General features: G+C 44.1%; 1 protein-coding gene across 1 annotated transcript in view; it reads left to right on the top strand.

Annotated features, from left to right (window-relative positions):
• The first annotated feature begins 277 nt into the window (after positions 1-277).
• Positions 278-27,688, top strand: part of zgc:85777 (acyl-CoA/acyl-ACP dehydrogenase) — a 60,755-nt gene continuing 33,344 nt past the window's right edge. The window contains exons 1-2 of the mRNA XM_042331829.1: positions 278-490; positions 19,036-19,156. Of these exons, the coding sequence (XP_042187763.1) occupies positions 287-490; positions 19,036-19,156 (325 nt within the window). The 5' untranslated portion in view covers positions 278-286. The remainder of the gene's footprint in view (positions 491-19,035; positions 19,157-27,688) is intronic.

Genomic DNA, 27,688 nt, shown 5'->3' with positions numbered 1-27,688 from the left:
TTTGCACCGATGCACCCAGCTGGAAAATGTATCAGCAGAGTACTCAGGTGGTTACTCAATTGTTGGTGCTTCAAACCTTTGCAAGAGAAAAAGTGATGTGCTTTTTCACTGAACCAGAGTCGACACTGATCTGCCGTTCAGCCCCAGTTCACAACAATTCCCAGACCCACGAGTTGGCACTGATGTGATGTCTGCACCACTGGGCACTGATTGACAGCCCAGAGCTGACATGGCACTGGCAGCTCAGCACAGCTCACACTGGCTGGTCCTGGGGGGCGGACTGCGCATGTGCAGCGCTGGCAGTGACGCGGCTGGTGTCATGGCGTGCGCTCGGCTCTCGCGGCTGCGCTGCTCCGGCAGTTGGCTCCGGCCCGGGCCCGGGCCCCGGCGTCTGCCCCCTCACAGGGCACACTCCGAGCAACCGGCCCCGCAAAGCGCCGACCCGTTCAACACTCAGCAACACCAGGCCCTGAGAGAGAGTCTGCGAAAGGTAATCCCTGTCACTGCCCCCCCCCAACCCCTGTCACTGACCCCTCCCCCAACCCCTGTCACTAACCCCTCCCCCAACCCCTATCACTGACCCCTCCCCCAACCCCTGTCACTAACCCCCTCCCCCCCCAACCCCTGTCACTAACCCCTCCCCCAACCCCTGTCACTGACCCCTCCCCCAACCCCTGTCACTAACCCCTCCCAACCCCTGTCACTGACCCCTCCCCCAACCCCTGTCACTAACCCCTCCCCCCCAACCCCTGTCACTAACCCTCCCCCAACCCCTATCACTGACCCCTCCCCCAACCCCTGTCACTAACCCCTCCCCCCCAACCCCTGTCACTAACCCCTCCCCCAACCCCTGTCACTGACCCCTCCCCCAACCCCTGTCACTAACCCTCCCCAACCCTATCACTGACCCCTCCCCCAACCCCTGTCACTAACCCCTCCCCCCAACCCCTGTCACTAACCCCTCCCCCAACCCCTGTCACTGACCCCTCCCCCAACCCCTGTCACTAACCCCTCCCCCAACCCCCGTCACTAACCCCTCCCCAACCCCTGTCACTGACCCCCCCCAACCCCTGTCACTAAACCCCTCCCCCAACCCCTGTCACTAACCCCTCCCCCCCCAACCCCTGTCACTAACCCCTCCCCCAACCCCTGTCACTGACCCCTCCCCCAACCCCTGTCACTAACCCCTCCCCCAACCCCTATCACTGACCCCTCCCCCAACCCCTGTCACTAACCCCTCCCCCCCAACCCCTGTCACTAACCCTCCCCCAACCCCTGTCACTGACCCCTCCCCAACCCCTGTCACTAACCCCTCCCCCAACCCCCGTCACTAACCCCTCCCCCAACACCTGTCACTGCCCCCCCAACCCCTGTCACTACCCCTCCCCCAACCCCCGTCACTAACCCCTCCCCCACCTGTCACTCCCCCCCAACCCCTGTCACTGCCCCCCCCAACCCCTGTCACTGACCCCTCCCCCAACCCCTGTCACTGACCCCTCCCCCAACCCCTGTCACTGACCCCTCCCCCAACCCCTGTCACTAACCCCTCCCCCAACCCCTATCACTGACCCCTCCCCCAACCCCTGTCACTACCCCTCCCCCAACCCCTGTCACTGACCCCTCCCCCAACCCCTGTCACTGACCCCTCCCCCAACCCCTGTCACTAACCCCTCCCCCAACCCCGTCACTAACCCCCCCCCCAACCCTGTCACTGCCCCCCCCAACCCCTGTCACTAACCCCTCCCCCAACCCCGTCACTAACCCCTCCCCCAACACCTGTCACTGCCCCCCCAACCCCTGTCACTGCCCCCCCCCCAACCCCTGTCACTGACCCCTCCCCCAACCCCTGTCACTGACCCCTCCCCCAACCCCTGTCACTGACCCCTCCCCACCCTGTCACTACCCCTCCCCCAACCCTATCACTAACCCTCCCCCAACCCCTGTCACTAACCCCTCCCCCAACCCCTGTCACTGCCCCCCCCCAACCCCTGTCACTGACCCCTCCCCCAACCCCTGTCACTGACCCTCCCCCCAACCCCTGTCACTAACCCCTCCCCCAACCCCTGTCACTGACCCCTCCCCCAACCCCTGTCACTAACCCTCCCCCAACCCCTGTCACTAACTCTCCCCCCAACCCCTGTCACTAACCCCTCCCCTCAACCCCTGTCACTAACCCCTCCCCCCAACCCCTGTCACTAACCCCTCCCCCAATCCCTGTCACTAACCCCTCCCCCAACCCCTGTCACTGACCCCCCCCCAACCCCTGTCACTAACCCCTCCCCCCAACCCCTGTCACTGACCCCTCCCCCAACCCCTGTCACTGACCCCTCCCCCAACCCCTGTCACTGACCCCTCCCCCCAAACCCTGACCTGACCCCTCCCCCAACCCCTGTCACTGACCCCTCCCCCAACCCCTATCACTGACCCCTCCCAACCCTTCACCCCCAACCCCTGTCACTAACCCCTCCCCCCAACCCCTGTCACTGACCCCTCCCAACCCCTGTCACTAACCCCTCCCCCCAACCCCTGTCACTGACCCCTCCCCCAACCCCTGTCACTACCCCCACCCCCCACCCCTGTCACTGACCCCTCCCCCAACCCTTGTCACTAACCCCTCCCCCAACCCCTGTCACTGACCCCCCCCAACCCCTGTCACTGACCCCTCCCCCAACCCCTGTCACTGACCCCTCCCCCCAACCCCTGTCACTAACCCCTCCCCCAATCCCTGTCACTGACCCCTCCCCCAACCCCTGTCACTGACCCCCCAACCCCTGTCACTGACCCCTCCCCCAACCCCTGTCACTGACCCCTCCCCCAACCCCTGTCACTGACCCCTCCCCCAACCTCTGTCACTAACCCCCCCCCAACCCTGTCACTGACCCTCCCCAACCCCTGTCACTGACACCTCCCCCAACCTATCACTAACCCCTCCCCTCACCCCTGTCACTGACCCCTCCCCCCAACCCCTGTCACTGACCCCTCCCCCAACCCCTGTCACTAACCCCTCCCCCAACCCCTGTCACTGACCCCCCAACCCCTGTCACTAACCCCTCCCTCAACCCCTGTCACTAACCCTCCCCCCAACCCCTGTCACTAACCCCTCCCCCAACCCCTGTCACTGACCCCTCCCCCCAACCCCTGTCACTGACCCCTCCCCCCAACCCCTGTCACTAACCCCTCCCCCAACCCCTGTCACTAACCCCTCCCCCAACCCCTGTCCTGACCCCCCCAACCCCTGTCCTGACCCCTCCCCCCCCCTGTCACTGACCCCTCCCCCCAACACCTATCACTAACCCCTCCCCAACCCCTGTCACTAACCCCTCCCCCAACCCCCTGTCACTGACCCCTCCCCCCACCCCTGTCACTGACCCCTCCCCCAACACCTATCACTAACCCCTCCCCCAACCCCTATCACTAACCCCTCCCCAGCCCAATCCCTGTCCCCCACCCCCCCCACAAACCTGGTCAACACCCCAAATCCTGGTCATTCCCCCTGTTTCCATATACCCCGCGCTCCCCCAACCCCCGGTCATCACCCCCACACAGCACCCTAATGCACTTGGTGCTGTTAGCAGAAGGAAAACTGATATGAGCCAACTTAGTCACACGTACAGCAAGCACTGCCAGCACCGTTTTGTGTGTTATTTTACTCAGAAACCCGCATCAAAACAAGTTATTTCTTAAAAACAAACTGACCTCGTCACTCAGCAGATCTGATGTCCACAGTCCCACCCCCGTATATTGTGGCACCACTTTAACATGTGGATCTGCTGATTTTCCTCTGCTGTGGAAATCACCCTGTTTACACAATGTTTTTGAAGGCAGAAAGGATAGAGGAGAGTGTTAAAATAATTGCCTACCAAAATAACTTGCACTTTCACCTCGGGAGTGTCTCGTGGAACTTTAAAAAGCAGTGTTATGCACTGAGTTGGAGAAAGCAGTGGAATGAGGGAGAAGGCAGCCAATGTTGGAGAAATGGAGGAAAGTGGAATTGATCAGAGCCTGGAGGAAAGTGGAACAGAGCCTGGATGAAAGGTTTAAAAGATACTTGAGGGTTAAAAAAAAATCCAGAGATTACACGGGGGTTCAGTGAGGTACAGAGAGACAGAAATATTCACTTGGTTATTGAAATTGCTTCAGCTCCCTCTTGTATAAGGATTGTAAGCCATGTTTGCTACCCACCTCTTTATGCAGTTTCCTCAGTCACTGGGCAAGTTATCAGTTCATATTAAATCATTTTTAGCAAAGGTTTAATTGCCACTTTGGATGTGTCTACACAGCAGTGACTTGTGGGTGTGCAGTTTTGAGAAAATTTTGATAAAATAATAATAAATAATCCTTGCATTTGATATAGCACCTTTTATCTAGTTCCCTCCCTTACACAGACATGGAATCTTCTCAAAAATGAACAAGTAAGCATCCTCTCATTGCTTTTTGCTAGAATCCTACCACAGCAACTTATTTTTAAAATTATTTTTGATGCCTTTTCATTTCGCACACCAAGTAACAACTGTTCTCTCTTTAAATGCAGGGCGTGGTATAGTATTTGCCAATAATTTCCAATACTACAACTGAATGTTTTTCACCCCCTGCATCATTGCTGTTTCATTTCTTTCACTCAAGCCAGCATTTCAAATCTCCCAGTCTTATGTACCAAATGACATTTTAGGTAGGCCAGCGCTGACTAGCAAAACCATTTAAACAGAACTCAATAACAACAACAGCAAAATTACATTTGTATAGCGCCCTTCACGTTGGGAGGATGTCCCTGTGTAATGGGAAGCCAGTGGAGTTGGGTGAGGATGGGGGTGATAGGGTCCCAGAGCCTGGTACGGAAGAGGACATGGGCTGCAGACTTCTGGATGATCTGTAGCCTATGGAGGGAGGAGGTGAGGAGCCCAACAAGCAGGGAGTTTGCATAGTCGAGCCTGGATAAGTGTATGAGGGTTTCGGCGGCCTAGCGGAGCCGGGCGATGTCGCAGACGTGGGGGAAGGCAGAGTGGGTCATGGCATGGATGTGGGATAGAAAGGAGAGTTAAGGTTCAAACAAGACGCTAAGGTTTCGGATTGGCGAGTAAATGACAATCGGATTTTAAGGAAAAAAGATACTTATTATGAAACATTTGTGTTTATTTTTTGTTCATAGTTGATGTAAAAAAATAATTTGGTCACTCAGTCCACCACTGTTTGTGGGACACTGCTGTGCTCAATTACTTGCAGCGTTTCGCCGATAAAATATACAGTCAATTCACTTTACGGTATATTCTGTGAAGCGCTTTGAGACATCTCAATGATATGAAAAGGCTCTATATCAAATGCAAAGATTATTATGATGTTTTGACAGGAAATACACAATAATAAATCTTACATTTGGTATAGTGTCTTTCACGTCAAAAGGATGTCTTGAAGCGTTTCGCAGGATATATAAAGTGGAGTGACTTTTCACTCTTTTTCATTTACACAATGCAGTACAATTTACATTTATAATGCACAGTCAGGATGATGGACATCTGAAAGCGCTTTGCAGTGCTGAATAGGCAACCAAGTTAGGGGTGGGAGCCACATAAATTTATGTGTGTGCGGGTGGGGGAGAATCTACATTTATCTGTACAAAATTAGTTTTAACTGCCTTTGATTTTTTTGAATGGTTGACTAGTACTTATATCAGCACCATAATGCTTTGTTATTTGAATACAATACATTTATTATGACCTTGATGTAGTGGCACAAGCACAATATGACACCTCACCCCATCTGCACAGAAAATGTCTATGCTTCTATGAAGTCATTTACTTGAGACATTTTATCTAGTCTTTTCCTCATTATCATTGTCCTGAAACCTAACACTAGCTGTGGCCTCATATTAAATTAATAAATATAATATGTACCAGGTTAGCAGAACTTTATATATTTTTCTCACCTTATAGAATCATTTGGTACATAAATATAACATCTGTAAAGCAAATGTTACTCATTATAAAGACATGACACCTAATTTTAAATTCTGGGATTATAGAATTGAAAACAAAGTAGTGAGGAATGCAGGTTTTCCAAATGTGCCAAATGTCAAAACTGATTCTTTCAACAAAGTGGCTTTTCACTTAAAGTAGACTTTTAGCCTGCAGTTCTTTAACATTTGTTGGATAGAGTTACTCAGGGATGAAATGCCAATACGCTTAGCCTACATCAGCAAATTGGGCACATAAATGCTAGATAGTCTTTTAATTGTTAGGGATTAGGTTTATTTTAAAACCAAGCTGTCATTTGTATCCTGTGGAAAACTCATGGTAAAGCTGCTTAGGCTGCTTGTATCTCTTCTAGTTCACAAGGTGTGTTTTCTTTCCTTCCCTCCACCACACCCCCCACACACATACACACAGACCCCAGGGTGACAGTACAGGTACTGCTTTCTAATCGTGCTAACATGGGTCATAGTAATGAAAAACATTACTCTACATTCTCAGATTATTCCCTTTTGCAAAAACAGGGCAAGCACTGTTTGTGTAGTTAATTGAACAATAACACTGAGAGAAACTCCCTTTGTTGAATAGTGACATAGGATCTTTAATGTCCATCTGATCAGGCTGACGGGATCTCGGTTTAACATCTCATCCAAATAATTTTTTTAGTTCTCACTTCAATTGCTATAATCAACAATAACAATAACTTGCATTTATCTAGCGGCCATCACCTGGGTAACGTCCCGGAGTGCTTGACAGTGGTGGAGTCTGATCTTCGAGCCAGGAGGAGAGGGAGGGGGGAGGTGACCGTAAGCACGATCAAAAAGGAAGGTCTTTAGGCGGGATTTGAAAGGGGAGGGAGGGGGCATGGCGGATGGATTGAGTGAGGGAGTTCCAGAGCTTTGAGGCTCAGTGGATGAAAGCCCTACGAAATCATGGGAGAACTCTAATTATTAGTTTGGGGTTACGAACTAACTTTCTGGCAAAAGACATCTGATAATCACCAGAGGAGATTGTGGGGTGGGTGGGGTAGGGGATGAATCTTGCAGTTCTGTTATTTTGAGTTGAGAAAATTCTCATAAGTTCCTTGTCCATGTAATTCTGTTTGTAATGTGTTTGGGCCTTGATCTCAAGAATTAATATTCAAAATAAATTCTACCAAAAATGTGTCCGGTTAATGATAAGTAACATCAACACCATTGGTAGAGCTGGCCTGGAGAAGTGAGTGAGTCTGACAAAACTAGGAAGTAAACACAGCTGACCTGAGTTGCTTTCTTTGGTACGAATGTATGTTCTTATCTCAGTTGAGTTCACTTATACCATGCAGAAAAAAATGCTCCAATGGTGTTATGATTCAAGAGGAAACCAAGTAAGTGAGTGTCATCCAGTCACTTTATAATGTTCTTATCTATCGGCCTTATCCTTTTCTGTGGTTGACCATTTCCTCTTACTGTATTGGTGGCCAATGATAGAATTGATGAAATTTTTTATTAACCTGAAGGTGAAGGATGTGTTTTGACTAACAGCTACAAAGGGTGACAGGGACAAGCTTTCCTGTTATTCCTGTGTTCCATGAGATCTTTGTTATTTCCTTTTGCCCTTCAAAGGACTTCACGATTGAAATGTGATTTTTGAAATGGAGAATTTGTGCGCTTTCATTGTTCCAAGTAGTCTTTGTACTTTCAATAAATGTTTAAGATGCTTTACCAAATCTATCTGAATTGATCATGAGAAATGCACTACTGAAGCAAGTTATAGAGGATCAGTAGATTTCTGAAAACCGTTTATTGATTTTATCTTTACAAGTCTCCAAATAATACAGACACAAATTACTTTCCACAATCATAACTGCCTGAAGCAGTTAAAATTATTTTAAAATCCTGTAGATCAACAACAACAAAATTACATTTGTAAGCGCCTTTCATGTCAGGGGGATGTCCCAAGGTGCTGAACAATCAGGGGTCAGGACCTGAGGGTGGTGGGGTGAGGTCAGGATGAGGAAGGGCAAAGAGATAGGAGGGCGGCCGAAGGCGCAGTCGAAAAGGAGGGTTTTGAGTCGTGCCTCGAAGGAGGCAAGGGAGGGAGCAAGGCGAAGGGAATTCCTTGGCATTCTGTATTTATTGCAAGAAATTCAATACTTGTTCGGATGAAATGTATTTCAATTGGCTGCATGGCGCATTGTCTAAAGAGATTAAGCCATCCTTGTTACACAATAGCCAGGCGGCCAACCATTTCCTCAGAATTCCAAAGAGTGGGGGCAGAGAGGCTGAAAGCCCGGCCGCCAATGGTAAAGATAAAATCAATACACGCCAAGCGTGTATGAGGGTTTCGGCAGCCAGAGGGGTGAGGCAGTGGCGGAGTCGGGCAGTGTTGCAGGGGAGGGGTAAAGCAGAGCAGGTCATTGCGCTGCTATGGGGGAGAAAGGACAGTTGAGGGTCGAACAAGACGCCCAGGTTCCTGACTGGCTTGGTGAGGTGGAGTGTGCATCCTTGGATGCTGATGCTGCCAGTGCCTTCTTGTAACCTCACTTAATGTATAAAACCTCACTTTGTTTTGTCATAGAACAAAATGTAGTGGGTGCTTTTGTAAATGTACGAGCTCTGAATCTGAGAATTTACATGTGAAAATTCTGGACTGTTATCCTCTGTTCTCACTCCCTGATGGATGTCCCAGAGCAGCCACCCTGAATGTCCATACCCTGATCTCCAAGAGGTCTGCTTGTTCTGCCCTCTTCGGGAGGGAATCTCTTCTCACTGTTCTCCGTTCCACCTTTCCTGACTCTCCTCATATCACTACCCCGCCACGCCATAAAAAATATCACCTGTCCTCCTAGGTGGCCTAATCTTGATTGAGCTGGGGCTTGGGGATGTTGCTCCTGGGAGGCATGATTGAAAATATAAAATTTCATATCATTCTTAAATTGAAAGGAAGTAGTGCAATTATACACTTTTGCAGCACCAATGAAAAGGACCGACAACATCGAACAATAGCTTAGTAAACACCAAGAACACTGTTTATACAAACGTTATAAAATGCTTCTTGTTCTATGTTAACTGAAGCACACATGTAATTCCTTGGCATTCTGTATTTATTGCAAGAAATTCAATACTTGTTTGGATGAAATGTATTTCAATTGGCTGCATGGCGCATTGTCTAAAGAGATTAAGACATCCTTGTTACACAATGGCCAGGCGTCCAATAATTTCCTCTACCTGCCCCATCACCCATAATGAAAATTTCCCCACTGCTAGAAATATAAATTTACAGTAAAGAAGGAGGCCATTCTACCCAATGTATCTGTGCTGACTATGAAATAGCTATCCGTTAGTCCCATTCTCCTGCTTTTTCTGGATACCCTTTTATGTTTCTCCTTTTCAGGTACTTTATCTTATTCCCTCTTAAAAACTAATATGGTTTCTGCCTGAACCATAGTTCAGCGGCTCAAGCATTCCACATTATAACAACCCTCTGAGGGTTACAAACTAAGCAAGAGAATTAAACAGGGTCAGTGAAGAGTGGTGATGTACATCACCCAATAGTGAGAGGCACACTTTAAAGCTCAAACTTGTTTGGTAGACGGGGGTTACTTTCCTAGAGCGGAGGAGGTTAAAGAGTGAGGTGATTTAGGTATTTAAAATACATTACAGATCATGATAGAATGATAAAATAAAAAAGCCAACATCCTAACTGTCGATTGATCCTGAACAAAAAGTTATTGAATTGCTTGATATTCTCAGACCTGCCTCTTTGGCTACAGTAGCTATTTTTATGAGGTTGACTATTTAGGTCTTCTTTTGCATCTCCATGGGTTGGTACTAGTTCTCCCAATCCTTGACCGAGCCTCTGTTTATCATTTGTTATGGTATGCAGCCATTTGATCAACCATCTATTAGCCAGTATTATTATACTATTAGATATATGGGTCAACCAGAAACAGTGCCCATTTAAACAAAATCTTTGGAGTTGCAAAGGTTTTGTTTTTCAGTCAATTCAGGGCTGAATTGACTGAAAAACAAAACCTTTGCAACTCCAAAGATTTTTTTTTAAATGAGCACTGTTTCTGGTTGACCCACATATCTAATAGTATAATAATACTGGGCCTGTACTCTTCCAGTTTACCATTGGATTTCATGTGGCAGACAAAACCTTATTTTCAATTTGATGCTGTTTAACAAGAGTGGGCAGGTGTGATAACTGACTATGTTTTGTTCTAATAGTTGAGCTCTAAAGCAGGGTTATAGGTTCTTAGTTCATTTTCTAAGCATTGCGCATCCCCTGAGGTACAAAGTGACATATGCGAGAGTGTTATGGTACAGTTCTTTAGCTTCATCTTTCATGCTGTCAAAGTAATTGTGTAGCATTTTATTATAAAGTTTATCTTATGTGCAATTCAAAGTTGCCTACTGTATTCAAGGTTAAATTAATTAGCTCAGAAAACTAAGAAGGTCACACAGAATGGATGTATGGTTTTCAGATGTCTGGTCTGCTTAATGGATTAGTCTCAATACAGGTGTCAGTGGATAATGCATTCTGTAATTACTTTCTTATTGTAGAGGTCCTTAGAAATTAACATGAGTCATTTGAAGTCTTGTTCTCTTCGTGTGCTTTGTTCAAATATTGTTTTGAACTCGACCACTTTTACAATGTCAATTTCTGTCTCGCTGTTATCTTCACTATACAATGTGTTTGATACAATGTGTGGGTTTTCCAGCCTTGTACACAGTTATGGTTTGAGGATTTTCACTGCTGTCTATTCAAATTGCCCCATTGTTGTTCTGTGTCCTTTGTTGTTGCCCTTATTTTCTATTTGCGACTGTAATCTCTATTACCTGCATTCTTGTTGCTTCCTGTTTATTTGTCTCTTTTTATAGATTTTGTCTCTTGTTCTGACATGCTGTCTTTCTTCTCTGCCTTCCTACCATGTTAAAGTGCATTTTTAAATACTGGATTGAGTACACCCAAATGAGACTCAAAATTGCACTGATTTCAATGAATTGGAATAGTGGTGTATTACTCTGCCAGCACTTCCGTTATCAAATACAAAAGATCACCGCAAACTTAGAATGTTACATTGGAAATAAAGCTTTTTAATGTTTTTCACAGTTGAAAAGCAAAGAAAATTTGATATGCAATATAAAATACATGAATAAAAAATCATGGGAAGCAGTCAAAACTGCTCTTAAACAGACAATATTCTTGAATTATGCAACCTCACAGCACGTGATGGTTTATTTTCTATCTTTCACTATGCCTTGATATATTTTGCCACGTTTCGCCCACAACATAGACAGTCAATTCACTTTACAGTATATTCTGTGAAGTGCTTTGAGATATCTCGAAGGCATGATCATACAGTATATCAACTGCAAAGATTATTATTATTATGCATTTAGTGACAAAATGCTGACAATTTTGGCCACCAAATTTGCAGCATAAATAATGACTCAGTTAGTCAGTGAAATCTTAAGAGTTTCAGTGAAATCTTAAGAGTCTTGCTTTGTGTGCACTCAATCCTATGGAAACTCAGCAGACCAGCAATAATGAGGAAGGTATTGGAAGCATTGCAATTTTCACCCAGAGTATAAATAGGTGTAAATTGCATTGGGCTTTCTCCCCTCTCTCCTCCCCTCTCTGAAACCCATTCAGAGCTCTTGAGCTGCCCTTTGTAACTTTCAACAGAGAAACATTTTTTTAAGACACGGTTTCAGACAGCTGTTACTTACAAAGCATTGCATTTTTATTGCATTTTTTTCGCAGCCCGTTTCATTTTGCTGTTTGCGCTTGGAAGTTTTTGTGAGAAATCAAATAGGTCATAGAAAATAAATTAATTAAAACAGACATTTACTTTAATAGGATAACCAAAAGCAACCCTTAGCAGTCGCATGAAAATATAGGATTATTTGTGTAGCAAGACTCAGGCCCATTCCATGAAAAGGCGGCTTATTAAAAGAACTTCCAGAAAACTGGCTACACATTCAAATGTGACTTTTTGACATTTATATTCACTGTTGAATATTTTTTGTAGAATATTACTGTCATTTTTCTTAATGTTCAGGGGGTATGATATTAATTACAATATTTTGTTTGTAGTGCAACATGAAAGTCTTTCAAAATTGTCATGACAGAGTACGCTGGAGCAACAAACAAAAGCACCAGGGCTTATCCATGAGAATAGTGCAGGTAGCGACACCTGTGGTTTGAAACGTCCATATTTCATAAAGAAGCAAGTTATTATTAGAGTATAGAGAAGGCTCTACTTTAACTTATGAAACTCATTCACAATTTCAATGCTTAATATATTGTTTCTTAATGTTTATTAATGGCAGTTGTATGCGCTGTTATAAGTGTTCTGTTTTATTACTTGAGGTGATTGATTCTTAAATAACTCACTCACTCCTGAAAATGGAATTGTTAAATGTTTAGTACTGGTCTGTTAGTGCCTTTTAATTCTGTTTGGTTTGTTAGCCATGAGTCCGACATGTATGGAAACCCTGTGATTTGCGAAGAATTTCCTCACTAGTCCTCTACTCTATTTACTTAGCAATAAGTGGGAACTCAGTTGTTAGCCGATTGGTGGATTACTTTTCCAGGGGTAATAATACCCTAAACAAAAATAATAATTTGGTCACTCAATCCACAACTGTTTATGGGACTCTGCTGTGCGCAATTGGCTGCCACATTTTTCCCACAAAATATACAGTCAATTCACTTTACGGTATATTCTGTGAAGCGCTTTGAGCCGTCTGGAAGACATAATAAGGCGCTACATCAAATGCAAGGATTATTATTATTATAAGAGTCAGCAGTTCCAGCTGCTGAGAACTCACAGTTCTGTTTACTAGTTTGGCTTGGGAGCACACTCCTGCTTGTCTATACCTGGTATGTTGTTAGAAAGAGAGGCAATAGGATCCCCAAAGTTTACATTGGAGTCCTGAAATTGAACCAGCTAAATTATGTTCAGTACAAAGTACTGTATTGGTAAGCTTCATAGTACTTCTCCAGCAAGGCCACTACACCACCTTGCATTTCAATCGGGTTCTGACTGGGAAGAATTTTGTCCATGAGTGATATCTAGCAGGTTGGTTAATCTACAGTAGTGCCTGAAAATACTCCAAAACTGTTTTGGTTGCAGGTTGAAGGGGAGCACTGTATTTCTGGAGATGAATTATCTGTCCTCTGACACGTTAAGCAATGGTACTGTCTGCCTGCTCAGGTGAACAATAATGATCTCTTGAGACTATTCAAAAATAAAGAGTTTCTCCCAGTAAAAAAATAATAAATTGGTCACGACTGTTTGTGTCATATTGCTGTGCTGAATTGGCTTCCGCGTTTCGCCCACAAATATACAGACAGTTCACTTTACAGTATATTCTGTGAAGCACTTTGAGATGTCTAGAAGATGTGAAAAGCGCTATATCAATTGCGAGGATTATTTTATCCTAGCCAAATATCTTCCAGATGAATACCATTCATCTCATGGCTGTTTGTGTGACTTTGTTGTTTACAAAATGGCTGCGTGTTTGCCTACATCACACAAACAATAAGTACTGTAAAGCTGTTTGAGGTTTTTAGACATTTCAGTGTGATCCGGTTTGTTTTGACCAGCCAAGTGTTTTGACCCATGTGGAAACCCATCACTATGCTTAAGAAATTAAGAGTATCTAAACCAAACTGAGATTTCCGTGCATCCCACCTACACATGGAAATCCCAGAGATAGATTGTTGGAATGGATTGCACACTCTCTCCCTGGAGGGCACATCCTGCTTACCTAATTCCAGAAAGTATTAGGCGAATGTTGGCAAGAGCTATGGCCTGGGGATCACAGAGTGTGCATTGGGGTACTGCTGGAGTCTAACCAGCTAAAACCACAAAGCTTAGCATCGATATTGCTGTTAAGGTCCTATTACAAGTTCTTTCTTCGGACAATTGGATCACTGAGTTGACCACAGGGAGTTTACTCAGCTTCACTCTCCCTTTGCCAGTTTTGTTATCATGAAGTCACCTTGACCTAGTCCTTTGAATTTGCAATATAATTTGGGGCTTTTTGTTTCTTCCACACTCATTTCATTTTGTACAAGAGGTGTCGTACTTCACCTAAAATACACAGTTACTGCACTTTACAATATATCTTGTGAAACACTTTGGGATGTCCTCCTGACATGAAGGGTTCTGACATTGCCAGAAGCAGCGGGTGATCATTAACTGAGCCACAAGGTGAGATTACAGTGTCAGTCATTCCCTAGTGTAAATATGTATTGTTTAGTTCATGAGAGAAGCTTTATTCCATTTTAGATATTTTCCTGTGCAAGCTGGCAGACCTGCTCTAAGCAATTAGTGCATGGAGACGGTCACAATGATAGATTTGCTGCACGTTTGAGTGCTGGTCTATTAGTGTTGTGAGAAGATGAAGCCGGCGCAATATAAGGGGCAATAATGGGTTTGGAATTAGAATGGGTTTGGGTCCATAAACTCAGACCCCATGGGTCTGTGAAAACATTGCCCACCAATCCTGCTTCTGGGACACACTGCATGGCTTTCTACATGAGAACTTAGCGCATGGAACGTCAGGTAAGGAGGCCAAAGATGACCGAAGAGTGATGTATTTTGAAACCTAGCTTGAAAGAGGGGAGGGAAGGAGCAAATTGGTGGGATTCTGGGATTGAGTTCCAAAAAGTCGGGGCAGAATGGTGGGGCGGATAGGACGGGGGACCTAAAGCAGCCAGTGTTTGCTGAGTGACGGGAGCAGTCGGGTTGGGAGGATTGAAGCAGGTTTTTAAACATTAATGCTACTTACCCGCAGTACTTCAAATATATACAAATATTTACATTATGTTACTTATAGATAATGTCGATAATAATATAATAATAATAATAATCCTTGCATTTTATATAGCGCTTTTCACATCGGAAGGATGTCCCAAAGCGCTTCACAGAACACACTGTAAAGTGAATTGGCTGTAAATTTGTGGGCGAACACGGCAGCCAATTGCGCACAGCAATGTCCCACAAACAGTCGTAGATTGAAAATGCCAATTTTATTATTGATTTTGGTTTTGGAGGGATTATTATTAGGCTCTGTGTGGAGTAAGGAAACTTGCCCAAGGTTTCGCCCTCTGCCTGGAATTGAACTCAGGTCTCTCGCTTGCAAAGCGAGTGCTCTAACCACTGAGCTACAGGAGTTGCAAGCAATGTTTTGGGTATTGAATAGATGATACAAGTGAAAATGTAACAAGCCTCTTGTAACAAACCAGATGTTTGTTTCCCACAGGGAAATGGAAGTGAAACAGAACCCTGGCAAAAGAGGTTTAATATTGTGCCATTTGAACGTTTTGAAAATAAGCTAAATATCCAGCGTGAAAGAACTGGAATTAATAGGGATGAAAATGAGGACAGATGATCAAAATTCATGGAATGCCATGGTGTCTGTGCTGCTGGGGTCAAGTAAATCCGTGGACAAGAGAATGGGAGTGTTTATGTGTGATGAACAGATGATCTTGAATTTTGTTTGATTACCCTTGTGGGTCAGGTCAGTGTGTTCGCTGAACTTTCCTCGGGAGAATAAATGGATGGAGTAGAGTTCATGATTGGGTAGATTGTATATCATCTGTGGAGGAGGTAACTTGATGTTCTGGTTGGCTTTTACCCATTCTCTGCTTTCTGATTTTATAATTCTGTCCTCCGGGAATGTGAGAGGAGGCATAAGTGTCAGTCTCCTTGGGGTTTAGTTGGCTCCAGATTGGAATATGAGAATCAAGTTGATCCTGGTGGGTCTGCAGCACTCCAGGGCATTGCTGATAGTACACCAGCCAGTCTGGTTCATCGGGAAGGACTTGAAGGGGGACATTAGCCACTGGTAGCAGGGAACAAACATTTCAGCAAACAATTTTTATAGGTTACCATTTCAGGATGTCTGCACTGTCATCTTGCTTGCACAATGTGAAAGTTCTGAGGTTTTACTAAAACCATTCCAGGTGACATTTAGAGTGAGCTGCATGATTTGTTGTGCACACAAAACTGTGTTGTCAAGGAAATGACAAAACAGCCAACCTTTTTTCTGTATCCTGGTAGGTTAGAACTGTTCAGAGTGATCTCATCTGTAGTGCTGGTTATTGTCTGAATAATATTTTCAAATGTGTTAACAATGTTACATCACTGACAGCGAGATGTAAAAAGTATTGTTCTATATGATAGTTTGTTTTGGGTCATCCTATATTACCAGACGTAAAGGCTTCAAACATACTGAAATGAATGAAAGGAATCATTTGTGTCTTATGCTATTCATCTGTGCTTGAGATTACACCAATTTCATTGATGTCACTTCCACTCATCCACATTTGTTTTGATAACATCCGCGTTTGTTATTTTGAACAAATAAAATAAATCCTGCAGGATGTTTTTGTAATGCGAGTGAAAATTCCCCCTCATCCCTTCGAAAGCAGTTGGCGTGGCGATGATCCATGCATGGAGAATGGCCATTCATTGTGGAATGCTCACCAAAACATTGCATTAATGATGTAACTGGAAAAATACTGGAATTGTATTTGCACAGGACTGCATGTTGTATGCAGAATTATATTGGGTAAAATGGTGGTAAGGAGCTGCTGGTGTTCATTTTTGTGGTAATAAAAAGTATATCCAGAATGTTTTTTTTGAAACTAAAGAATCACATACAAAATACAATTTTAAATGGAATTGGAAAAAGTAAACCAGAACAATACTTTAGAATGCATCAAGACAGCAGAACAAGAGGACATAGGTTCAGAGTTGCAAAGGACAGTTTCAGGACAGATACCAGGAAGTTTATCTTTACTCAGAGGATAATCAGTGACTGGAATACATTGCCAGGAAGGGTGGTTGATGCCAGTACACTGGACTCCCTTGTTGCTTGAAAGGAGGTTTGGTATTCTGGAGGGATACAATGTATACTTATATAGACACCTTTCACGCCAGAAGGATACCTTCAAGTTCTTAACAATGTTGACTGGGCGAACTGGGGGTGGAAACCAAGGAGAGTGGGGAAGGGAAAGATAATCGAAAGTGGGATCAGAAGATTGATGGGATGACATCAGATGGATCGAAGTGTCTTCTTCATCCAAACCAATCTTGTGATCTTATTAGCTAAAAATTAATACTCGCCACATGAGCCCAAATGTTCTGATCAGTGATGTGGGATATTTATGCATGTTAAGCTTTGTTTCTGTTACACTATTTGAAAAGAGAAGGGAGCTTCTTCTGGTGTCCTGGACCACAATCCGCCAAATAAAAAAAATTGTCATTCACTTCATGGCTGATTGTGGGACATTGGTGTGCATAGATAGGCTGTTACTTTTGTCGACAAACATCACTAATCTTTACAGTAAATTCTGCGAAGCAATTGAGACATTCTCCTGAGATGAAAAGGGCTTTACAAAATGCAAGGATTATTATTATAAATAATAATGTTGATTTTTCTCATGCTTGGGTTGATAGAAGGAAGAGGGGACAATGGATTGTTCAGCTTCAGATATTTGCATGAGTATTAATACTGCTGCTACTTTGGGCACATTTGAGGACAAGTAGAGCGTCTCCTTCCTGATCAATTTTGTTTCCCTCGTCCCAGATAACCGATCTTGTGGGAGAAGTCTGAGAATGATGTCAGCTGAAACTAGAAATTGAGCTTGGCTCTATAGTGCTAAAGAGATCTTCAGCAGCCTCCCACTGAGTATTCCACCTATTGTACATGCACCATATATGTTGGTTATAATGGTTCAAAGAGATTCATAGCAATATATAGCAATGCATCTGAACTCAAGAAAATATTTATGATTAGAGAAAAAATGTGTCAGCAGTTTCAAGCAGTATAATGTAGCAGAAATTGGCAAACATATTTTGTTGACTTTTCTACAACTGCTTAAGATGCTTAGGCAGGATTTATCACTCCGATCTGTGTTGGACTAAATACTTCAATCAAGCTAAACACTTTAATTAGGGTAATATTGCCACATTGACATAGGCAGCATTATGGATTGAGGTCACTGGAAGTGGGAGGACATAAGCCAGAAAGATAAGGCTTTCCTGATCAATTTCAAGTATTCCCTAACTGGAAAGTCTACATCAAGTAAGAACGGGATTGAATGCTGTTATCATGTTCCATAGTTTGCATAGCTAGAATAAAACAATAAAATTAGTATAAATAATCTGAATCTTACCAAGCCTATGCTTGAACATCTTATTTCAAGTAGTAGAGATTAAAGATATAGAAATCCAGACTGGATTTTCCAAGTGGATTTTCCACTCAGCAAACTGAGGCCAGTTGTAGTATGCGCCGCGCCACTGGAGGTACCTACAGTAATATTGCTGATATGCAATCTATTGGCTCACGAATAATAATTACATGAGGTTAGAGAGAGGGGTATACCCCAACAGCAGTTGCCATCTTCACAAAAATATACGTCATTGTTGCAAAAGTTATGAATGTGCAGGTTTCTGCTTTCAGACTTCTCAAGAAGAATTAGCTCAGCTTGAAAGGCGCTATACAAATGTAATTTTTTGTTGTTGCCTTCTTGATATTTTCCTTGATGAGAATCAAAATTTTACACAATACAGAAAATGACAATCCCACATTTTAATAATGTTTTGCAAATTTAAATTCCCAGCTTTTGCCCATTTTGCCCTGAATTAAATAAACACATTTGTAAGCGCTTCATATCCAATTTCTACTTGAGCATAGTTAATAACATATATCTTTCCCCTACCCGCAGTACTTGGCTCCCACCTGCAGCCCTTGGCTATCCAGCATTATCAAGCGTTTTGAAATGTCCTCCTGATGTGAAAGGCACTATATAAATGTAAATTGTATTGTATAAATTGTGCTTGTATTCGCTGGGATCATGGGATGTACTTTCTTTTCTAACACCTCAATGTGTTATGACTCAGAAGGCAGTGAAAATCTCAATCACTGCACTGAGAATATCAATTTGCTGACTGCTTGCCACATTTGAATGGTGTGCAAATTGCAATGTGTGATGTGTTAATTATCAATGAACGTTTTTGTTGAAAGTGTTAACCAAGGAATGTTCTCTCTGTTTCTCACAGATCATTGAGAAGGAAATCAATCCTTTTGTTGATAAATGGGAAGAAGAAGGAATATTCCCAGCCCATCGAATTTTCAAAATTCTCGGACAAGCTGGCTTCCTGGGCGTGAATAAACCGATAGGTAAGCAACACAATACATTGGGATGGGAGCCTGAGGAGAGGAAGGATAGACAAAGCATGGTCAAAGAGATGTGACTTGACACGTGCCTTGAAAAAGGTGAGGGAGGGAGTGATGGATTTGGAGGTCCAGAGAGCAGGGAGAGAATGGCTGAAAGCCTATCCGCTGATGGTGGAGAGGATAGGATAGGGGACGTGAAGCAGGTGTTCTCTGATTGAAGGGCGTGGACGGGACAGTAGGGTTGAAGGAGGCTTTGGAGATTGGGCGAGGTGAGGCTGTGGAGGGATTTTGATCCACTAGAGGATGGGAAGCCAATGGAGTCGAGCAAGGATAAGGGTGACAGACTGGTGAGGAAGAGGACATGGTCTACATAGTTAATCTGCAGCCTGGAAAGTCCAGAAAACAGGGCATTAGTGTAGTGAATTTATAACGCTTTTCATGTTTGGAGGACTTCACAACTGACTAAGCGCTTGATTGGAGGTGGGGGGTTAAGGTGACCGAAGAACAATCAAAGGGGTAAGTATTTATTAATTCAGAATGATGTTTAACTGTGGGCTGTGTGCTATTCAAATATCAATACATTTCTAGATTAACAAAATAATTTTCAAATGTAATCAATAAAATGAAAGCAAAGCAGAAATTTAGCATATTACTTGCATAAACCTTGTAAAATAAAGAGCATTTTGCACTCATTTTCTCCTTTTCTTTTTGAGTGGTGATTTATTTAATATGAGTTCTCATGGGAACTCATTAGAGAGAATCAGATTGATTACCAGCGTATAAAATGTATTTGAGGATAGAGACTTTGTTGGCCTCCTGAGAGAATCTCAATAATGTTATACTGGCTTTCCTCACTTAATTTTGTATTTAGCATCCTTTCTCTCTATGCCATGATTGTGCCATACAAATAACTAGATAAAATTTGTCAATCACTTCATGGCTGTTTGTGGGCCAATGCTGTCTGCAAATTGGCTGCCGCATTTGCCTACAAAAACGCAGTTTTGTGAAACACTTTGAGATGTCTTGATCCCGTGGTAAGATGTTATATCAAATGTAACAATTATGATTTGATTTTGATTTAACCCTAAGATGTTATGACATTTTAATACTCCGTAACTTTGGTGCAATTTTTTCTGGAGGAATTAGCTAGCCATCTTGACATTTTCGTTTATGGATGTACAAATTGCAGGAAATGGCAATCCCATATTTGTTATTTTAACAATTTGCTGCACATTAAAATGTCCAGGTTTGTTTCCGGCAATTAAACCAATACATTTTAAACTCAACATTTCTAGGTTTCCTACTTTACATGTGTATGTATTTGTTGGGAGGATGGAATGCATCTTTTTGTCTGCTTCTTTAATGTGGTGTGACTTTGAAGACTGTCCAAATCGCCATCACTGGACTGAGTTACCAAAACCTTGACGCATCTGAATGGGGTTAAATCACAAAGTGTGATGTGTTGAATATCACAAGTGATATCACATTTTCTGCAACTGGACAAGTATCTGGTCATCAACAGCAACAAATTATATAACACCTTTCAGGTAGAAAACATCTCAAAGCCTTTTACAGTCCTGTGGAGTCCTGCAGCAGTGCTTAGAGCACTCGTCTCGCAAGCGAGAGGACCTGGGTTCTATTCCCGGTAGGGCAAAACTTTGGGAAAGTTTTCTTACTCCACATGCCTCTGTTCACCTAGCAGTAAGTTGGGACCCAGTTGTTAGTCAATTGATGGATCAATGGGGGTAGTAATACCTTCAAAATAATAAATAAAAATAATAATTTGGTACTCAATTCCATGACAATTTGTGGGATACTGCTGTGCGAACGTGGCTGCTGTGTTTCTCCCACAAAATATACAGTCAGTTCACTTTACAGTATATTCTGTGTAGCGCTTTGTGTGGCACTTTAAGATGTCTCGAAGATGTGATAAGCCACTGTATCAAATGCATGGATTATTAATATTTTTACAGGGATGGAGCCAGAGCTGAGTGGAGGGTAGTCAAAAAGAGTTTTTTTATAATTTTTTTTGAAAGTGAAGATGTAGGGAGCGAGGCGGAGGGAGAACAGTGTTGAATGAGATGAACAAATTAAATTCCCCATGGAACAAACTGATCTTTTGAGACAGCGATTAAGGATGAGAGTTCTGTGTAAAGGGACCAAGACCAGGTTTGACTAGTGGTGATATGGTGGTGAAAAATATGCTTAATTGCAGTCTTGGGGAGTTTATAAGCAAAGCTTTCCCCAGGAGAATTAAGTGGTTGGATATAATCCACGATAAGAGAGGTTTTGCATGGACTGTGGAGGGAGTGAATTTGAAAAGCCAATAGCATTTTCTTTTCCCAAGCTTTACATGGTCCAATTGATGGCCCATGAGCTGCTTCCGGCACGCCGGTTGATTTTGGCCAGTCGAGAACATATACATCATTCCAACTTTTGCTCCCTCCCTCCCTGGTGAACGTCCTCCTAGGGCAACAGCAGGAGCCGGTGGTTGGGAGGACGCAGCGTGGAGAGTGGAAAAAATACCAGCCATTGCTGTAGTTCAGCAGGAAGACAAGCGCGTCCCTTGCCAACCGCATCCTTAGCAACCGTCGGCTCCTGCCACTGCTGATAGTGAACCGGGCGGCTGTTTGGGAGAGAGAGGGATTGGGGGGAGAGGGGGGGCAGAGAATGTGTGTGAGAGGTAAGGAAGGGGAGTGACAGAGAGAGTGCTTGAGAGAAGGAGAGAGCATTGAGAGGGTGAGAGTGTGAGAGGGGGGAGAGAGAGAGAGTGAGAGGGTGAGGGAGTGAATGTGAGGGTAACGGAGTGAGAAAGAAACACAGAGAGAGAGCAGGGAGATTGAGAGAGGGTGAATGCGAGAGTTTGAGAGGGGACAGAGAGAATGTGTGTGTATTGAGAAAGAGGGGGAGAGAGAGAGTAATTGAGAGAGGAGAGCGCGGCTCCCTTTGCAGAGCAAACACCAGCTTGCTTCATGTGCTCCGCCCCCATCTGCTCCACCAATGCCATTTTGCTCCGCTCTCTGGAGTTCCATTGCTTGGGTGCCTCCATTCACTCTTTGCCTTCTTTCAAGGCACGTCAAGACCTAACTCTTTGACCGTTCTTTCGGTCATCTTTTCCGCTCCCCATCCCACCTCTTGGTTCCCAACCCCAGCTCAGGTTCCCAGCCGACAGTGGCAAGATGTCCTTCCAGCATGAAAAAGGTGCTGTGTAAATGTTATGTTTCTGGAAGGGAAAGGGGATAATAACAACAAAAATACATTTGTATAGCACTTTTCATGTAAGGAGGACGTCCCAAGGCGTTGGACAATCAGTGTTTCGGACCTGAGCCAGGGGTGGGATCGGGGAGGTTGAAGGGTGGGGGGGAAGGAGGGTGACCGAAGGCATGGTCGAAGAGGAGGGTCTTGAGACGGGTCTTGAAGGAAGCAAGGGAGGGGGCGAGGTGGATGGACTGCATGATGAAGTTCCAGAGGTTGGGGGCAGAGTGGCAGAAGGCCCGCCCGCCAATTGTGGGGCAGGTGAGGTGAGTGACGTGAAGCAGACCAGAGCAGCTGAGTGGAGGGAGTGGGCAGGTTGGTAGTGGGTATGGAGGTCGTAGAGGTAGGGTGGAACAAGGAGGCAGAGGTAGGGGGAAGCATGGAGGACTTTGAAGGTGAGGGCCAGGATCTTGAACTGTATCCTCTGTGATGGGAAGCCAGTGGAGTCGAGCGAGGATGAGGATGATAGGGTCCCGGAGCTTGGTGCGGAAGAAGACATGGGCTGCAGAGTGTTGGATGATCTGTAGCCTATGGAGGGAGGGGTTGGGGAGGCCGACAAGCAAGGAGTTTGAGTGGTCGAGCCTGGATGTAATGAATGTGTGTGTGAGGGTGTTGGCAGCCTACCGTGTGAGACAGCGGCGGAGCCAGGTGATGTTGTGGAGATGGGGGAGGCAGAGCAGGACATGGCTCAGATGTGGGGTAGGAAGGATAGTTGAGGCCTATTGCTTATAATATTAACAATGTTGCTTATGCGGCCCGGAAACTTTTCTCAAATAGGGAATCCGGCCAGCGGCAGCCAAAAGTTTGGACCACCCAGGTTTACATGACAAATAAATAATAATTCTTTCATTTATATAGTGCCTTTACAGTTCCTTAGTTGTGTCAAAGATCAAAAAGGTGTTGCCAACTATACGCCTTCATTGTAAAGTAGCCAACTTGCAATTCTTTCAGTCCCTCTCTGGAGTCTTCCATAACGCATGGAGCTTTAACTTTGAACAGGCATTCGTGGGCTATCTAGTGAGCTTCTTTAGAAGATGAGACAAGGCATCATTAAACAAATATTCATGGCTTCATAATTTAAATCTCTTTGCAATACTTACACGGATAGACGTTAACGATCTCATGATGCTATGAAATACAAAACAGAAGTTACCCTCACCAGCAATCCTCTGCATTAATTCATCATTCACCTCATAGCTGTTGGTGGGCCCTTACTGCACAAAATGTGTCATGTTTCCCTACATAAATAGTCACTAAGCCTGACATGAATTACTATACCATAGAGTACAATTTATATTCATATATATACTTTTCTCGTCGGTAGGACATCTCCAGGTGCTTCACACAGGCTGACTGGGAACGCAGTGTAGGGGATACCTGAGGAGGGTGAAAGATGACTGGAAGCACAGTTAGTCGTAGAGATAAATTTTAAGGTTGGCTTGAAAAGTGGGGAGGTAATAATTTTTTCATTTGATAGAGCGCCTTATCACGTAATTGAGACAACTCAAAGCACTTCACAGAATATACTGTAAAGTGAATTGACTATATTTTGTGGGTGAAATGATAGGAGGCAAGGCACATTTTAAAGTGTTTTAAGACGTTTCGATCCAGTTCGATATTATAAAAAGTATAAGTTCTTTCTTATTCCTACCTCTGCCTGGTGATGTACGAATAAAGCCCCATGTGGTAGCCTGCAGAAAAAAAAACAAATTTGGTCAATAGAAACATGATTATTAATTATTTTGTTTATTATCTGTTTTCTCCAGGTAAGGGTTAGTAAGGTTTATAGCACTCCGAGAAGCTATTCAGCCTGAAGGGTGCTATATAAAGGCAAGTTGTTATTAGTAGAGTCGAGTAGATTGTTATCCATTTAACAACAATTTGGGTAATGTGATTTACCTGCTATATGATTATAATACTACATTGGGAATGGTAACCCATTATATGGCATGTGGCTGTGAAGCATTCATTGGCTGTTAGCTTGCGTAGTCTTGAATTCTAAGAGGCTAATACTGTATGTTTGGTTTAGATATTGGCAGTGGTAGAGTTATTTATGGGCTGAGACTTTGCAGTAGGAATAGTGGTTGAGATTATTTGAAGTATTTTGTCATTGTACCAAGTTCTGAAATTAATGTGCTGCCACTTTAAGTTCTTTGCCAAGGTGGTATTTTTTTCACAAAACATGACATATGAGAACATAATAATAATCCTTGCATTTGATATAGCGCTTTTCATGTCTTCTAGACGTCTCAAAGTGCTTCACAGAATATATTGTGAAGTGAATTGACTATATTTGTGGCAAAACATGGTGGCCAATTGCACACAGCAGTGTCCCACAACATATAAGAACATAAGAATTTACTAGGCGAAAGAAGACTAAGGTCCTTCTAGTTCGCCTTCTACCATCCTGGCAGTTGCTTGACATGTCCCAAACTATTACACTGTATCCCGAGATATAATGCTCTATTGACTATTAGCATTGATAGGTGCACACTGGATGAAAAAATGGTTTCAAAGACATTCTTCTGGGAATTGGATTGTGTACATTTCCCAGTGTTTGAAATAGCAGTGAGCTGGCACTGCTATAATTGGTATGTTGGAAGCTGAGTGCAGTGTCATTTTATCATTTAAATTCTACTGAGAAATGCAGGTTGAAGTCATCCATGAAAAGCTGAGCTTTTCTCTTTTATATGATTGTTTGAGCCAATGAGGAAGATGCTTGGATGAGCTGAGTCATCGGAGTGTGAAGAAATGCTTTGTTTCCCAGCAGACTTCTTTTGAGGACGATTTATTGCAAGCGCTAGAAAACACGGTTGTGTCTGTGGTCAGTCTACTGGCATTACAAAACATCCAAAATGTGTAGTTGAGATAATAATGAACACTTCTTTTTTTCTGTGGAGTATTTAGCAAACATAATTGTTCCTTTTTTGAATGAGATAATAACCGAGGTTCTGTCTGTCTGTTTAGGCAAACATTAAAAATTCTGGCCCTACTCAAAAAGAGAAGGGAATTTCTCCCTGTCCTGGCCAATTATCCCCCAGACAAAATTGTTCATTCACTTCATGGTTGTTTGGGGAACATTGCTGTGCAAAAATTCGCTGCAGCTTTCGCCTCCACATACACAACGCTGTTAGAATTTACACTTTTTGTATAATGTTAGAATCATAACAGATGTTGCGAACGGGTTAACTTTTAAGTTAAATGTGTTGTGGGCAGCTGGACTGAAACTCACTGCACGTACACGAGATAACGGACTGTCTCAAGGACAGTGTGTTTGTGTGTGTGAGGCACGTACACCCCATGAGGTGTTCACGTGAACCCGGCATGATTTCGACAGGTGATCTAATGTCCGCACCATGATTGGATGAATATTGGTATAAGAGTTCCAATAACTTTGTGTACGGGGCCATCCCGGGTCGCGGAGACAAGGATACGGGAGATGGAGCCGTCCCGGGTCGTGGAGCAAGGATACGGGAGATGGGGCCATCCCGGGCTGCGGAGACAAGGGTACGGAGATAGAAGACTGAAAGCATGAAGAATCAAGCTTGTGTGCTGTAAAGACACAGTGTTGAACTCGAGATATCTATAGTGGTGTTATTCTGTTATAAGATCTGTTGATTGTACCGGCCTTTGGTCTGACCCATCTGGATATTGGGGAATAACGAACGAATAATAATAAAATAGTCAGATATCTGGGTAGAGAAATTAGCGTTATTTCCTTACAGATTTGTCTGATTTTATTTTCTAACAACGCTATACTTTACAATAAATCCCATGGAGCTCTTTGAGACATTTTGATGAGGTGAAAAGGTGCTATGTCAAATGCAAGGTTTGGTATTATTATAGGTCCCCTCTATCCCCTACATCTGTCTTTAAATCCTGACTTGGATAACAACTTTTGACTGCGTCGATGCTCACCTCCCCTTCTCTCTCTCTCTCGGCATCCAACCTTCCTCATGCTTAAGCACTCTGGGTTGTTTCCCCCATGAAGGCACTGTATAAATGCAAGTTGTTGTACTTCACAGAAGAAAAGGAGCAACAACAACAAATTAAATCTTTATAGCGCCTTTCACATTGGGAAGATGGCCCAACGCGCTCCACAGTCAGGAATTTGGACTGGAACTGGGGGTTGGGATCGCGGGGGTGGTGTGGATGGTAGGGTGGCTGAAAAGGAGAATCTTGAGGGGTGCCTTGAAGAAGGCAAGTGAGGGAGCAAGGCAAGTGGACTGGATGTAGTTCCAAAGAGGGTGGGGGCAGTGAGGCTGAAGGCCTGATCGCCGATAGTGGGGCGGGGGTCGTGGAACAGGCTGGAGCCTGCTGAGCGGAGGGAGGGACAGGCTGATATAGGGTGAACAGGTCACAGAGGAAGGAAGGAGCAAGGTTTTGCTGGGCTTTGGGTCGAGGATTTGAACTCTGTTCTCTGGGGGATGGGGAGCCAGTGGAGCCGGGCAACGGTGGGGATCATAGGGTCACAGAGCCTGTTGCGGGAAAGGATACGAGCTGCAGAGTTTTGTATGATCTGCAGCTTGTGGAGGGAAGAGTTGGGAAGGCCAACAAGCAGGGAGTTGGCATAGTTGAGCCTAGTAAATGCATGGATGAGGGTTTTGGCGGCCGGAGAGGTAGTGGTGGAGTCAGGCGATGTTGCAGAGGTGGGGGAAGGCAGAGTGGGTCATGGCACGGATGTGGGGTGGAAAGGACAGTTGAGGGTCAAATAAGGCACCAAGGTTCTGGACTGGCTCAGTGAGGTGGAGTGTGAATCTGTGGATGGTGATGCTGCCAGTGCCTGGTATATGGAAAGAGCTAATAATATAGTTTGATATAGAGTTTTAACGCTGAAAATGTACACCCATTCTCAAGATAGAATGTTCATGTTACAGACGCAGTCCAAAGGTGTACAAGCGCTGACACAAATAGATTTTTCCAATGGAAATCTATTTGGAAATACTTCTGAGACTGTCTGGGTGCTTGTGGTATTGGTGGGACTTTCTGCAATGTCAGCAAATAAATCAGTTGTATTAGTAAGTTAGAACGAGCAGAGAACCAGGATTTGTTTCAAAACACACACTTGGGAAAATATAAAACTGCATAGCTCTGCAATAACATCCGTGCAGTTTTGCTGAGACAACAGCAAAATGTTTTTGCAGAACTTGCAGCAGGGAAGTTTTGAGATATCAAAGCCTGAAATTAACTTTTGATGTAAGCCAATCACTGAAACTCACTTACATGAATTATGAGCTGCTGATCTTACTTGACATTGCAACAGCGTCAGGCAGTAACCAG

The sequence above is a fragment of the Callorhinchus milii genome, unplaced genomic scaffold (genome assembly GCF_018977255.1).
Source record: "Callorhinchus milii isolate IMCB2004 unplaced genomic scaffold, IMCB_Cmil_1.0 Scaffold2, whole genome shotgun sequence".
Classification (NCBI taxonomy): Eukaryota; Metazoa; Chordata; class Chondrichthyes; order Chimaeriformes; family Callorhinchidae; genus Callorhinchus; species Callorhinchus milii.
This window is presented reverse-complemented; position numbering and strand designations above follow the sequence as displayed.